Raw genomic sequence first — 14351 nt, forward strand, 5'->3', positions numbered from 1 at the left:
GGGGGTCATGATTGTGTGGAATTCTAATGGCCTGCAAATTGCCACATACCTGTCATATGACATCACAGTTAACAGCGGTACCTCAACCAAGAGAGAAGTGTAGATTACAAAAATCTGTGCCACACAGCCGCTGTACGAGATGACATGAACATCCGAGAGAATGTCCTGTAGGATTTTGGGGTAGAACCCAGCAGTGCCCCATAGTCCATTAATGCACAAAATGCACAGGAAAATATACATGGGCTCACGCAAGTCCCTCTCCAAGTATATTATCACGATCAGGGTTGCATTTAGTATGACAATCAGTAGGTAAATAAAGAGAGTAAAAAAAAAGTAAATATATCTGTATGTTCTTGCTTCTTGCAATCCTGAGAGTGTCAATAAATCAGATGAGTTTTCCATTTTTCCTCCTGTTGTCACACTTCTTTTTGAAAAATGCTCTGAAAGTAGAAAATATTAATGTAAGACATTAATGCAAAATATGAAACCAAGGACTTTGTATACCACAACATTCCACTGCTCACTGAAGTTCTGTATAATTAACAATGTTTTAAGGCAGCATTTCCAACATCAAAAAAGAACTTATGAGAGGTTAATGTTGAACATTCAAATTTTTAACTTCAAATACTGAATTAACCCATAGGTTCTTGGGGATGATATCTCCAGAATTTGCCACTGACTGCTGGCCAAAGTGCCAAACTGTCAGTATTAAAAAAAATGTGGCAGCAAAAAATTCAAATTTGTAATATCTTCAATTTTTAAATGTATAATTTCTAGCTAATTTCAGCATTTCTTTCAGACATCTGCATCTATGGCTATTAGGGAAATGTGGGTTAATGTATAAAAAGGGCTATAATTCCAACACAGATTACCAAATATGGGTTGTTGGTAAAAACCAACAAATTAAAGCTGACAGTGTGAACTTTATTTTTATTCATTGTTTCAAAACAGCAAAACAACAAAAAATGTGCCTATATTACAGGTCTGTAATGTAGGCTACTAGCTAGCCATGTACAGATGGTCCACTTTCAAAATAACCAGTAAATAATGTCGGTTATTATTAATTGCTTTGGATTAAAACAATTGAGTATTTGAGTCCAGTGTCACCTAGCTACAATCAATATGAAAATATGCTTCCCATATTTGTATAATGAGCTAGTCAAATCAGCTATCTGCTCTGTTGCCTTAACAAGCTACACTTAGAACCACAATATAGCTTCAAAGTTAGTTTGCACTAATATTTAAAAAAAAAATAAAAATAAAAAATAGTTTGCACTAATTTGGAAATATTCTCATTTTCTCAAGGAAATTGTTTCAGCAAACACTTGGTAAAATTAAAAGAGTTGAATACACATATACTGCAGGTAACTCCAGGTAAATACCAATAATAAAAAAAAAACCCTGAAAATACAGTTCCTTACACATATTGTATGGTACAGCAAGAAATACTTGCATGCTTCAAAAAAATAAATAAACTGTATGCACATGAGTAATTTCATACTTAATAAATAATGTTACCTTTTCAAAAGACCCAGCCATTCACAGTCTGTACTTTGGAAGTGAAAACCATCACCAACCACAGCGAAGTTTTATTCTTCTCCATGAGGGGAGAATAATCATGGGATTTAAAAAAAAATAACTCTACAGAGACACACTCTGTTATCTGTCTAATGAGCTTCAACTGCTTCAGATTATACTGGTCCTACAGTTTACATTTAAAAAAACATTCCCTACTGGTTTCATGGGCAGTCTGTCTCAGCTCTAAAGTACAGATATTAATGATATGAAACAATGGAGAACCACCGCACATTCCTAATCTGGATATTGTCAAATTTTTTCAACATCCATCCATTCATTATCTGTACCCGCCTGTCCCGAGCAGGGTCGCGGAGTGCACTGGAGCCCACGCTAGCACGCACCGGGCGAGAGGCAGGAACACACCCCGGACAGGCCGCCAATCCATCACAGGGCACACACACCATTCACTCACACATTCATACCTATGAGCAATTTAGGGCCTCCAATCGGCCTACCTGCATGTATTTGGAGTGTGGGGGGAAACCGGAGTACCTGCAGGAAACCCACGCGGACACAGGGAGAACATGCAAACTCCACACAGATAGGCCCCAAGCCGAGATTTGAACCCACGACCTTCGTGCTGCGAGGCAACAATGCTACCCACTGCACCACCATGCCGCCCACATTTTTTTAACAGATAATTCTATAATTTAGATTAGCCATTCTGTTGACTGATGCTTAAATGCAACAGTTGAATGATCATTGTAACACCATCCCCTTATGGAAAGCTGCTGCGTTAAAAATCACATACATGTAAACATATTCAGAGCAAATTTACACCATAGTTTAATTACAGTTGATATTAGTACCAGCTTTAAGAGCCTGAGCAACAGCAGTGGCCAGCCTAAAAATTGAACCTGCAATTTCTGAGGTACATGTTCAGTTCGCTAATTAAAAAAAAAAAATTGTCTCACGGGAATTATATAGTTATTTGGGATTATTAGGATAGGTGGCAAAATGTTGGTTTTATGTTTTTATTGAATTAAAATCCCTTTTGCACTCTCCCTTATTCAGAGTATCCTCAACAGTGAGAATCTCAGGGTTGGTCTAATACATTTTAATATTGTGATATCAGCAAGAAGGAACAGAAGGCCCATTTCTAAACATCAAATTTAAAGTTAACCGAACAGACGAACAATTAATTTAAGAATCAAAAGTAGAAGCCACTACATCGCTGACATGTCTTTACACATCTATGCCTATAACATTGCCTTCTGAAAAGCAAATACAAGAAGAGAGAAATAAGACAGTTAAAAAGGGCCAGGGGTGACACTGCAGTTCGAACAGACAGGCTGCCAAGTGACACAGCCACTGGGCTGTATCATGATATGCAATGTTTCTGATCCGGGTGGCAGTGTAGTACAATGGTGGAGGAACTGAGCTGATAATAGTGTGTTTGCAGTTTATTTACTTGGCAGGGCTCTGTTGTTAAACTTTGAACAAAGAATTCAACTGGTGTTGGTGTTGTAAATAATCAGCTGTGTAAATTTCATGTCATATGCCAAATAAAATGTGAGAAGGCCTCAGTATCTTCAGGATTTTGTCCTTTGCTATCACTGGCTAATATTGGCCTTGGAGGCAAATTAAGCACACAAATTAAAATCATCAACTATGTATGACACTTTCATTATTTTAGAAACACAAAACTTCTCACAGTCACTCATAAGAGACTCCTGAGTTGCTTGTCCATTTAAGGCTGCTTGAGTGGTATTGTGATGCATGGTTTGTCCTGAGCAGTCATAATGTCTGAACAAATGCCAGTGAGTGATTTCTAAAAATATCATACATTTTTGCATGTTTTAACATTCTGCATCCGTACACATTCCTTGTTTGAAAAACTAAATTCTGTTGTCAGTGTTTGGTTGCTTATTGCATGTTGCGTTTTATAAATTAGGAATTTTTGGAAATATCCACGCGATTTGCTATTTTAATGTGAAATTATAAAGGGCTCTCCCAACATGTGTCATTATACTGCTGAATATGTCCAAGCCATTGTCTGCCTGCTTTGACCTTCTGACACACCTGTATGCAAGTTTATATCGGTCTATTTAAATATTGACCAAAAGATGGCGCCATATAACAACAAAATAGCCTATTGATGTTTTGTGAACAATGGAGTAGTGATTTGAAAAACAAAAAAAGTGTGAGCACACACAGATAAGATAAACTTTAAATAGCAGACCTACCCTTTTACATCACATATTTTACTTACCTTGCTGTCAGTTAATGAACATAATAACATTTTCAGTGTTAAGTTATTTCTATCAAAGGGATCTGTTTGATGTATATGAATCAAAGAGAGATGAAATGTACTTGATCAGAATAAAATGTACTTTATTAGAATTGATTTAACACTGTTTTAAAACCAAGCATCTTGGTGACTGTTTTTGTCACACAGATTCACTGTGAAATTACAGTGAAACATGTTACTTATCTAGTGATTTTCTTTACAAATGATTCTTAATATAGTCTGTAGGATTTTACAGCTGTCTAAAGGGTTAAAACAACAACAATCCAAGCATTAGAAATTTTATTTTCTAACCATTTAATTGCTGTTTGATCTGTACTGGCCACTTTCGCTGTCTGTTGTCAGATGCATTTACATTCTCTGAATAGACCCATCTCCATGTGTGTGGCAGATTCACTTTTCATGCCACTCTGTCCTACCTCCAAATCTGAGTGACTCAGTGGTGTTTCTAAAGAGCCTGCTGACTCTGGTGCGTATCAGCTTCATTCTGAGTCCATACACAATGGGGTTGAACAGAGGGGGAACCACCAGGAACTCTACAGCCATGAAGTTGCGCAAACTGAGAGGAAGGACTTTAGAGTTGTGTCTGCTGTACATGTGGTCAAAGAGTGTTGCGGCAAGAACACTGGCTATGGTTACTAGGTGTGGCACGCAGGTCTCCATGAACTTGACCCTCCCCTCACTAGATCGCAGACAAACACTTACTATATGCACGTAGGTATACAGTATCAGTAATACATGTGAGACATGCACAGACACTATAACTATCCCCCACGCAGCATTGGGGGTGGTGGGGACACATGACAGTTTCATTATGAACCCATTGTCACAGTACAGCTTGTCAATGTGATAGCCGCACAGAGGAAGCCTCAGTGTTAAAGAAAGAGCGACCAATGCCTCAGTCATTGGAAGAAGCCAGGCACATAGCAACAGTCTTCTTACCATCAGGGGGGTCATGATTGTGTGGAATTCTAATGGCCTGCAAATTGCCACATACCTGTCATATGACATCACAGTTAACAGCGGTATCTCACACATGACAAAAGTGTAGATTACAAATTCCTGTGCCACACAGCCGCTGTACGAGATGACATGAACATCCGAGAGAATGTCCAGTAGGATTTTGGGGTAGAACCCAGCAGTGCCCCATAGTCCATTAATGCACAAATTGCACAGGAAGATGTACATGGGCTCATGCAAGTCCCTCTCCAAGCAGATTATGAAGATCAGGGTGAAGTTAAATATGATAATCAGTAGGTAAATAAAGAGAGTCAAGGAAAAGTAAATGTATCTGTATGTTCTTGCTTCTTGCAATCCAGAGAGTGTCAATACATCAGATGAGTTCTCCATTTTTCCTCCTGTTGTCACACTTCTTTTTGAAAAATGCTCTGAAATTAGAAAATATTAATGTAAGACATTAATTCAAAATATGAAACCAAGTACATTGTAAATCACAACATGCACTTGCAAACTATACTTCTGTATAATCGCTTTTTTTCAGGCAGCATTTCCAACAGTGAAAACTAACATTTGTTTTGGCATGTAATTTAAAAAAATTTCAAATACTGAAGTGAAATTTCTGTTCACCTGGAAAATTAACCCATACTGTAAGTGCTTGGAGAGGATATTTCCAGAATTTGACTCTGACATAGGTCAACTGTCCTAAGTGGGTGAATGTTACTACTGATAATCGCCAAATTTTACATTTTCAAAAGGGGCCAGAAAAAAATTCAAATTGGCAAAAATATTTCTTTTTAAATATATAATTTCTAGCAAATTTCAGCATTTCTCTCATATATCTGATTTTTTGACTATTGGGGAAGTGCAGTTTAATGGAGGAACTACGCATAAAAAGACCTATAACTTCTAGCCAGACCATTCAAGACTGATGTAAAAACCCTCAAATGAAAGCACACTGTCTGCATTTTATGGTGATATTCAATTCTTTTATTTTAAATCCAATGTGTGGGAGTACAGAGCCAAAGCATGAAAAATGTGCCACTGTCCTAATACTTTCGCATTTAAATGTTTATGTCCAATAGGTTGCATTGAATGATTTTTTAAAAAATATCAAAAAATGGATCTGGACGATGGCAGCCAGCTAGCCACATACGGATGGTCCCCTTTTAAAATAAATAGTAAACAATGAATGTCAGCTATTATTAATCGATTTTGGATTAAAGCAATTGAGTATTTGAGGCAAATGTCAACTAGCTACCAACAATACAAAAATCTGCTTCCCATATTTTTATAATAAGCTAGTAAAATCAACTATCTGCTCTGCTGGCTTATCAAGTTACACTTAGAAACACAAAGCATCAAAGGCAATAGTTTGCACTAATTTGGAGATTCTCATTTTCAAGCAAACATTTTTTCTTTTCACAGTGAGAAAATTAGTGTGATTAGATGAGTTAAATACACAAGTTATTTATTTTCTGCATAAACTCTAGGTAAATATCAATTGAAAAACCCCATGAACATACACTTCTCTGCACATATTGTAAAGTACAGCAATGAATACTTAGCATGGTTCAAAAATAATTAACTGTATACATATGAGTAATTTCATACTTAATACATAATGTTACCTTTTCAAAAGACCCAGCCATTCACAATCTGTTCTTTGCAAGTGAACACCATCGCCAACCACAGCGAAGTTTTATTCTTTTCCGTGAGGGGAGAATAATCATGGGATTAAAAAAAAGAAAAATAAAAACACTCCACAGAGCCACACACTGTTAGCTGTCTAATGAGCTTCAACTGCTTCAGAGATTATACTGGTCCTACAGTTTACATTTAAAAAAAACATTCCCTACTGGTTTCATGGGTTGTTTCTCAGCTCTGAAGTATAGATATTAATGATAGGAAACAATGGAGAACCACCGCACATTCCTAATTAGGATTGTCAAATTTTAAACAGATCATTCTATATTTCAGATTAGGCATTCTGGTGACTGATGCTTGAATGCAACAGTTGAATGATCATTGTAACATAGTCCCTTTATGGAAAGCTTCTGCTTTAAGAATCACATATTAGTAAACACATTGAGGGCAAATTTATACCATAGTTTATCTACAGTTGAGATGAAGAACTTTGCTTAAGTTCCTGACCAAAAGCAGTAGCCAGCCTAAGACTTTAACTGGCCACTTATGGAAACTAGCAACTGAGTTACATGTTCAGTTCTCTAATCAATATACAAAATGGTCCCACGGGCTTTATATAGTTATTTGGGATTATTAGGACAGGTGGCAAAATACTGGTTTTATGTTTTCGTTGAATTAAAATCCCTTGCAGAATCCCTTATTCAGAGTGTCCTCCAAAAAGGAATATCTAAGTGTTGGTCTACTAAATTGTATTATTGTCATATCAGCAAGAAGGGACAGAAGGCTCATTTTTAAACAAGTTTAGTTAGCTGAACAAACCAACAATTAATTTTAGGGACTAAGAGCCACTACACAGCTGACATATCTTCACCCAGCTATGTCTATAAAATTGCTGCCTCAAAAGCAAATACAAGAATAGACAAATAAGACAGTTAAAAAGGGCCAGGGGAGACAGTCACGTAACGGGTAAGGAGGACTCAAACGCAGAGTAAAAATGACACAAACTCAAAAAGGGAAAATTAAGACTTTACTTACACGACAAGGAACAAAAAAAAAAACAAAAAAAACAGGAAATTAAAAAGGCCACGCAGGGCACTTCCAAAACAACAAAACGGAAAACTCAAAATTCAAAACACACAGCAGAACACGGGCAGGACAGAAACTAGGCAGGAACGAACAGGCAGAAACACACAGGCGGAAACACAGTCAGAAACACACAAGCAGGTCAAAACACGGGCAGGCAGAAACACACATAAAATGCATTCAGAAAAACAAGGAGCCAGCACCCGAGTCAGGGAGACAAAGGACTTAAATAGACTCAAAACCAACAAGGCACAGGAGGGCACAATCAACAATCAAACCAATACAGGGTGGGAACAAGGAGACACAAGCAGAAACAATAATTAAATAATTGAAAGCAATAATACAATTAACGAACAGGGGAACGAGCAGGACACAAAACAGAAGTGCTGACATCTGGCGGCCCAACAGGGGAAAACAAAAACAGAAACACAGAACCATGACAGAGACATGGTGCAATCTGAAGAGATGTGCTGCCATATGACACAGCCAATGGGCTGTATCATGATATGCAATGTTTCTGCTCTGGGTGGCAGTGTAGTACAATGGTAGGGGAACTGAGCTTGTAATAGTGCGTTTGCAGTTTATTTACTTGGCAGGGCTCTGTTGTTAAACTTTGAACAAAGAATTCAGCTGGTGTTGCTTCTGTAAATAATCAACTCTGTAAATTTCATTTCGTATGCCAAATAAAATGTGAGAAGCTCTGTGACAGAGTGTCTGCTACTGTAACTGTTTGACATTTAAGCTAAATCTGCAGTTTTATTTAAACATCTGCTTCAGGTGAAGGCATAAGCAGGAGGTTTATAACATTTTTTCAGTAAAATATTTAGTCATTCCTCCATTCGTCAGTCCTACCATACATGCTGTAAGCCTGCTGCTGCCTCATAACAAAAAACCCACAAAATATCTTTCACAGAAACAAACTATTTTAATGTCACATGGTCCATTTTGTATATTCTTATTTAGGAATCCCTGTAAATGTTTGTGTCCAAGAAATTTTAGGTCACATCCAACACACTGAGTGACCAAAAGCAGGGATTGAAAAAATCCAGTCTTTGAGGGCCACAGTATCTTCAGGATTTTGTCCTTTGCTATCACTTGCTAATATTGGGCTTGGAGACAAATTAAGCACACAAATTAAAATCATCAACTATGTATGACACTTTCATTATTTTAGAAACACAAAACGTCTCACAGTCACTCATAAGAGACTCCTGAGTTGCTTGTCCATTTAAGGCTGCTTGAGTGGTATAGCGATGCATGGTTTGTCCTGAGCAGTCATAATGTCTGAACAAATGCCAGTGAGTGATTTCTAAAAATATCATACATTTTTGCATGTTTTAACATTCTGCATCCATACACATTCCTTGTTTGAAAAACTTGATTCTGTTGTCATTGGTGTTTGGTTGCATATTACATGTTGCGTTTTATAAATTAGGCATTTTTGGAAATATCTACACGATTTGCTATTTTAATGTGAAATTATAAAGGGCTCTCCCAACATGTGTCATTATACTGCTGAATATGTCCAAGCCATTGTCTGCCTGCTTTGACCTTCTCACACACCTGAATGCAAGTTTATGTCGGTCATTTTAAATATTGACCAAAAGATGGTGCCATATAACAACAAAATAGCCTATTGATGTTTTGTGAAGAACAATGGAGTAGTGATTTGAAAAACAAAAAACCTGTGAGCACAAACAGATAAAGTACACTTAAAATAGCAGACCTACCCTTTTACATCACATATTTTACTTACCTTGCTGTCAGCTAATGAACATAAAATTTTCAGTGTTAAGTTGTTTCTGTCAAATGGATCTGTTTGATGTATATGAATCAAAGAGAGATGAAATGTAATTGATCAGAATAAAATGTACTTTATTAGAATTGATTTAACACTGTGTTTTAAAACCAAGCATCTTGGTGTCTGTTTTTGTCACACAGATTCACTGTGAAGTTGCAGTGAAACATGTTACTTAACTAGTGATTTTCTTTACAAATGATTCTTAATATAGTCTGTAGGATTTTACAGCTGTCTAAAGGGTTAAAACAACAACAATCCAAGCATTAGAAATTTTATTTTCTAACCATTTAATTGCTGTTTGATCTGTACTGGCCACTTTCGCTGTCTGTTGTCAGATGCATTTACATTCTCTGAATAGACCCATCTCCATGTGTGTGGAAGATTCACTTTTCATGCCACTCTGTCCTACCTCCAAATCTGAGTGACTCAGTGGTGTTTCTAAAGAGCCTGCTGACTCTGGTGCGTATCTGCTTCATTCTGAGTCCATACACAATGGGGTTGAACAGAGGGGGAACCACCAGGACCTCTACAGCCATGAAGTTGCGCAAACTGAGAGGAAGGACTTTAGAGTTGTGTCTGCTGTACACGAAGTCAAAGAGTGTTGCGGCAAGAAAACTGGCCAAGGTTACTAGGTGTGGCACGCAGGTCTCCATGAACTTGACCCTCCCCTCACTAGATCGCAGACAAACACTTACTATATGCCCGTAGGTATACAGTATCAGTAATACATGTAAGACATGCACAGACAGAATGACTATCGCCCACATACTGTTGAGGGTGGTGGGGACACATGACAGTTTCATTATGAACCCATTGTCACAGTACAGTTTGTCAATGTGAGACCTGCACAGGGGAAGCCTCTGCATTAAAATAATACTGACCAGTGCCTCAGTCATTGGAAGAAGCCAGGCATATAGCAACAGTCCTCTTACCATTAGGGGGGTCATGATTGTGTGGAATTCTAATGGCCTGCAAATTGCCACATACCTATCATATGACATCACAGTTAACAGCGGTATCTCACACATGACAAAAGTGTAGATTACAAATGTCTGTGCCAAACAAGCACTGAACGTAATGACATGAACGTCCGACAGAATGTCCAGTAGGATTTTGGGGTAGAACCCAGCAGTGCCCCATAGTCCATTAATGCACAAATTGCACAGGAAGATATACATGGGCTCATGCAAGTCCCTCTCCAAGCAGATTATCAAGATCAGGGTTAAGTTAAATACGATAATCAGTAGGTAAATAAAGAGTGTCAAGGAAAAGTAAATGTATCTGTATGTTCTTGCTTCTTGCAATCCAGAGAGTGTCAAAACAGCAGATGAGTTCTCCATTTTTCTTCCAGTTATCTCACACTTCTTGTTGAAAAATGCTCTGAAAGTTGAAAATATTAATTAAAAATTAATGCAAAACATGAAACCAAGGAAATTGTAAAGCACAACATAAGCTTGCCAACTATATTTCTGTATAACTCATTTTTTTTCAGGCAGCATCTCCAACAGTAAAAATGAACATTCATTCTTGCATATAATTTAAAATTTATAATTTACTGTTGGACAATTACCTTTTAATTTCAAATGCAGAAGTGACATTTTTGAACACCTGGAAAATTAAACCATAGGTGTTATCTCCAGAATCTGCCACTGACAAAGTTCTACTGTCCTAAGTGCCAAAATGTAAAACACACTTCCCTGTAAGTAGCGTATGGTACAGCAATTATTACTTAGCATGCTTCTAAGAAGTAATTTAAAGATATACACATACCTAATTTTCTACTTAATAAATAATGTTACCTTTTCAAAAGACCCAGCCATTCACAATCTGTACAGCAAGTGAACACCATCGCCAACTGCACCGAAGTTATATTCTTCACCGCAAGGGGAGAATAATCATGGGATTCAAAAAAAAAAAAGAAAAAAAAAGAACTCTACAGAGACACGCACTGTTATTTGTCTAATGAGCTGTCTAATTGCTTCAAAGATTATACTGGTAAAACCATTAAAACCATTTCTAACTGGTTTCATGTGCAGTTCTTCACAGCTCTGAAGTAGTGGTATTAATAATATGAAACAGTACAGTAGGAGCACCTCACATTCCTAATCTGACTTTTGCCAAAATTTACTTCATTCTACAATTCAGATTAAGCAGTCTGTTTGGCTAATACATAAAGGAAACAGTTTAATGATCATTGTAGTCTGCATTAAAAATCACATAGGCTTAAGGGCCTGACCAACTGTGGCCAACCTTGAACTTGAACATGTTCAATTCTATAATTTTTATTTTAAAAAATTTCCCATGGGCAATATATAATTATTTAGGATCATTAGGACAGGTGAGCAAATGTTGATTTTCTGGTTTTATTGAATTAAAATCCCTTTGCAGACTCCCTCATTCAAAGTGTCCTCCAAAAAAGAGAATGTCAGTGTTGCTCTGAGAAGTTTTATTATTATAATCATTTTATTATTATTTACACTCTAACTTCATAGTCCTAATTTAATGACTCATAATTCACGGATTCTACTGAATGCAATGGTTAGCGTGGCTGCAGCGGGATTGTCGGATATGCCTTGTCTTTATTTGTATTTGTGTTGGGAAACTACGTTGTGTTGTTTCCTGTATCATATTATAGCTAGATAGTTCCTCTCCGTGCTCAGAACCATTCGGCCCTGCAGTGGAAAAGGGGCTATAATGTCCAGTTCCTTCACGGATTCAGTCCTCAAAGACAGGTCCAGTTCCTCCACGGATTCGGTCCCCACTTTAAGTCCACCCTCAGAGAGCAAAGCACGCCGCGCTTAAGCGGATCACTGCTGTCGTTGGCTAATGGCTACTACAGACAGCAGAGCCCAATCGTGAAAATGATTGATAAAGAGGAGTAACTACAGCTTCAGCAAATGGCAAGCTCCCAATTTAACTTACTGAGAGCTGAATGAAAGGAACAAATCCGTAAATAGTGTCAGTTCCTTTCGTTCACCAAAAAGATTTGTTCTGAAGGAACGGATTGTTCACGAACGACACACCACGCTACTAGTATACAAGGTAGGCCATAAAACGTCAGATTGAATTACTGCAGTTGACTACTGTTAGGCTACTGTTAACCAAAACACTATGTAGCCAGCTATATAGCCACGTTTGTTTCATTCATATAGCTGGCTGGCTACACAGCTTCATTAAACCAACAGCATGGCTGGCTAACCTGCTTACTTCAGCTCAGTTCAGTTAAAATGAAATATGAAACTAGTGTTTCCTTTACGCTCTTTGCTAGCGTTATGGAGTGTAGCTAGCTAGCCGGCACTGGCATGTGGCATCAATAACGGACTGAACGGCTGACTAGTCACCTACTTAACTACTTACTATCTAGCTATTCTATTTGGATGTTTACAACAGCACACTAGCTAGAAACCTTCTGTCCTGTTAACTTAGCTATAATTAAAGCTAAAAATACCGAACAATAGCTAGCTGGCCAGTGACCTTAACTAAAGTTAAAAGTTAACTTTACAGTAAACCATTTGTACTAACCTATCCAGATATGTTGCCCCATGAATGTACTGGATGTTTGTGGGTCACATAGTAAGTTTAGCCGAATAAGTACAACAGTATAATTTATTTTACAATGTTAAATAAAAAATAATATCTGATTATACATAATAAAAATAATACACAATTTTCTAAATATAATAATAATAATAATAACCAACCAATGTTGTTTGTTGTAACTTGGCCTCAATTTGATATCAATTCTTTTAACAGTAGACCTAGATTTTGCAAGTTTTCATTAATGGCTTATAGACAGTGCTTTGCATGATGGGGGAGTAACTTTTTTGCACGCTGAAAACATGTTTTTGTTGAGAATATTTTTTTGGTGTGCGCTCCGTTCAATGGCTGATTGATTGTCTTAACAATAGTAAACCAAACTGTACAGAAAGGAAACAACAAAGCAAACGCCCATGCCCTCAAGAAGGGCCGCGGTGGTGGTTGATAAAGGACTTTCCGGAAGCTTCACGGTGGCAGTTGGTGAGAGGCCCAGCAGTGGTGCGTGGGGAGGATTTTCTGGAAGCTTCGCGTTGGCAGTTGGTGAGAGGCCCTCTGGGAGGCCCAGCAGTGGTGGGCGGGGAGGACTTTAGAGACCTGCTAAGCTTTGACAAAATGACTGGAGACCAGGGAAATTGGGTTTGGCTGTGGCTGGGCCCTTCTGCTTCTTGGTCTGAGAGTTAGACCTTTCACAGAACTCAGCAATTAAGCAATGGCTAACAGCTGTGATTATTTGGCAACGAGCCACAGCTTCCCCCATGCGTGTGAGTGCAGCTCACAGAGAATCTTTGTGTATTCCTTACATCAGGAAATGTGTGCAATTTTTTGATGGCAGAATGCCAAATCTAAATCCTTGCAAATCACATTCAGTTAAACATGGCATTTAGCTAAGTACATGCTAATAAACAAATTGGTTTTCATTAAAAAAACAAAAAAACAAAAAAATTATTCAGCTTTGTACAGAAAAAGTGAAATTAGAATTAGAATCAAATTAGCCAGCTTTGTTGAGTTAGCTGGACAACATGGCTCTAAAAGTATTATTAGATTATAAAGCTTGGTAGGATGTGCTGAGTTACAGAATGGAATACGCAGTAAAATGTCCAATGCCTGCAATGGTAGGCAGGGAAGGCCAAGACACCAGGGGCCGTTGGGGACCTCTGGAGACCCAGGAACCTGGGGTCCTCCTCTTCCAGGTCTGAGAGTTAGGCCTTTTACAGAACTCAACAATTAGACAGTGGGTAGCAGGCTGTGATTAATGGCCGTGCTGTCACCATCTCTGCGAGTGGGGCTGACGCTGCCCAGGGTCCTGCAGCTCTGTGAATGCTGAAGGTACATTACATTACAGGCATTTAACGACTTTAATTAACACAGGTTTTACGTAGCATTTACATCACATCCATTTATACAGAAGCATTGCGCAGAAGCAATTCCAATAATGTCCTACCTGGGATTCGAACCTGTGACCTTTAGGTTACAAGACCAGCTCCTTCCCCATTACACTAC

General features: G+C 38.0%; 2 protein-coding genes across 2 annotated transcripts; both read right to left on the reverse strand.

Annotated features, from left to right (window-relative positions):
* Nucleotides 1-3891: 3891 nt before the first annotated feature.
* On the reverse strand, nt 3892-7073 carry LOC135262419 (olfactory receptor 6N1-like). Its single transcript, XM_064349440.1, has 2 exons — nt 6415-7073; nt 3892-5214 (listed from the first exon to the last, which is right to left on the reverse strand). Exon 2 carries the CDS (start codon nt 5174-5176, stop codon nt 4220-4222), a length of 957 nt encoding a protein of 318 aa, XP_064205510.1. The 5' UTR covers nt 5177-5214; nt 6415-7073; the 3' UTR covers nt 3892-4219.
* A 2302-nt stretch (nt 7074-9375) lies between these two features.
* On the reverse strand, nt 9376-10690 carry LOC135262420 (olfactory receptor 6N1-like). The gene has a single exon (XM_064349441.1). It carries the CDS (start codon nt 10652-10654, stop codon nt 9698-9700), a length of 957 nt encoding a protein of 318 aa, XP_064205511.1. The 5' UTR covers nt 10655-10690; the 3' UTR covers nt 9376-9697.
* Nucleotides 10691-14351: the final 3661 nt, after the last annotated feature.

The sequence above is a fragment of the Anguilla rostrata genome, chromosome 9 (assembly GCF_018555375.3).
Source record: "Anguilla rostrata isolate EN2019 chromosome 9, ASM1855537v3, whole genome shotgun sequence".
Taxonomy (NCBI): Eukaryota; Metazoa; Chordata; class Actinopteri; order Anguilliformes; family Anguillidae; genus Anguilla; species Anguilla rostrata.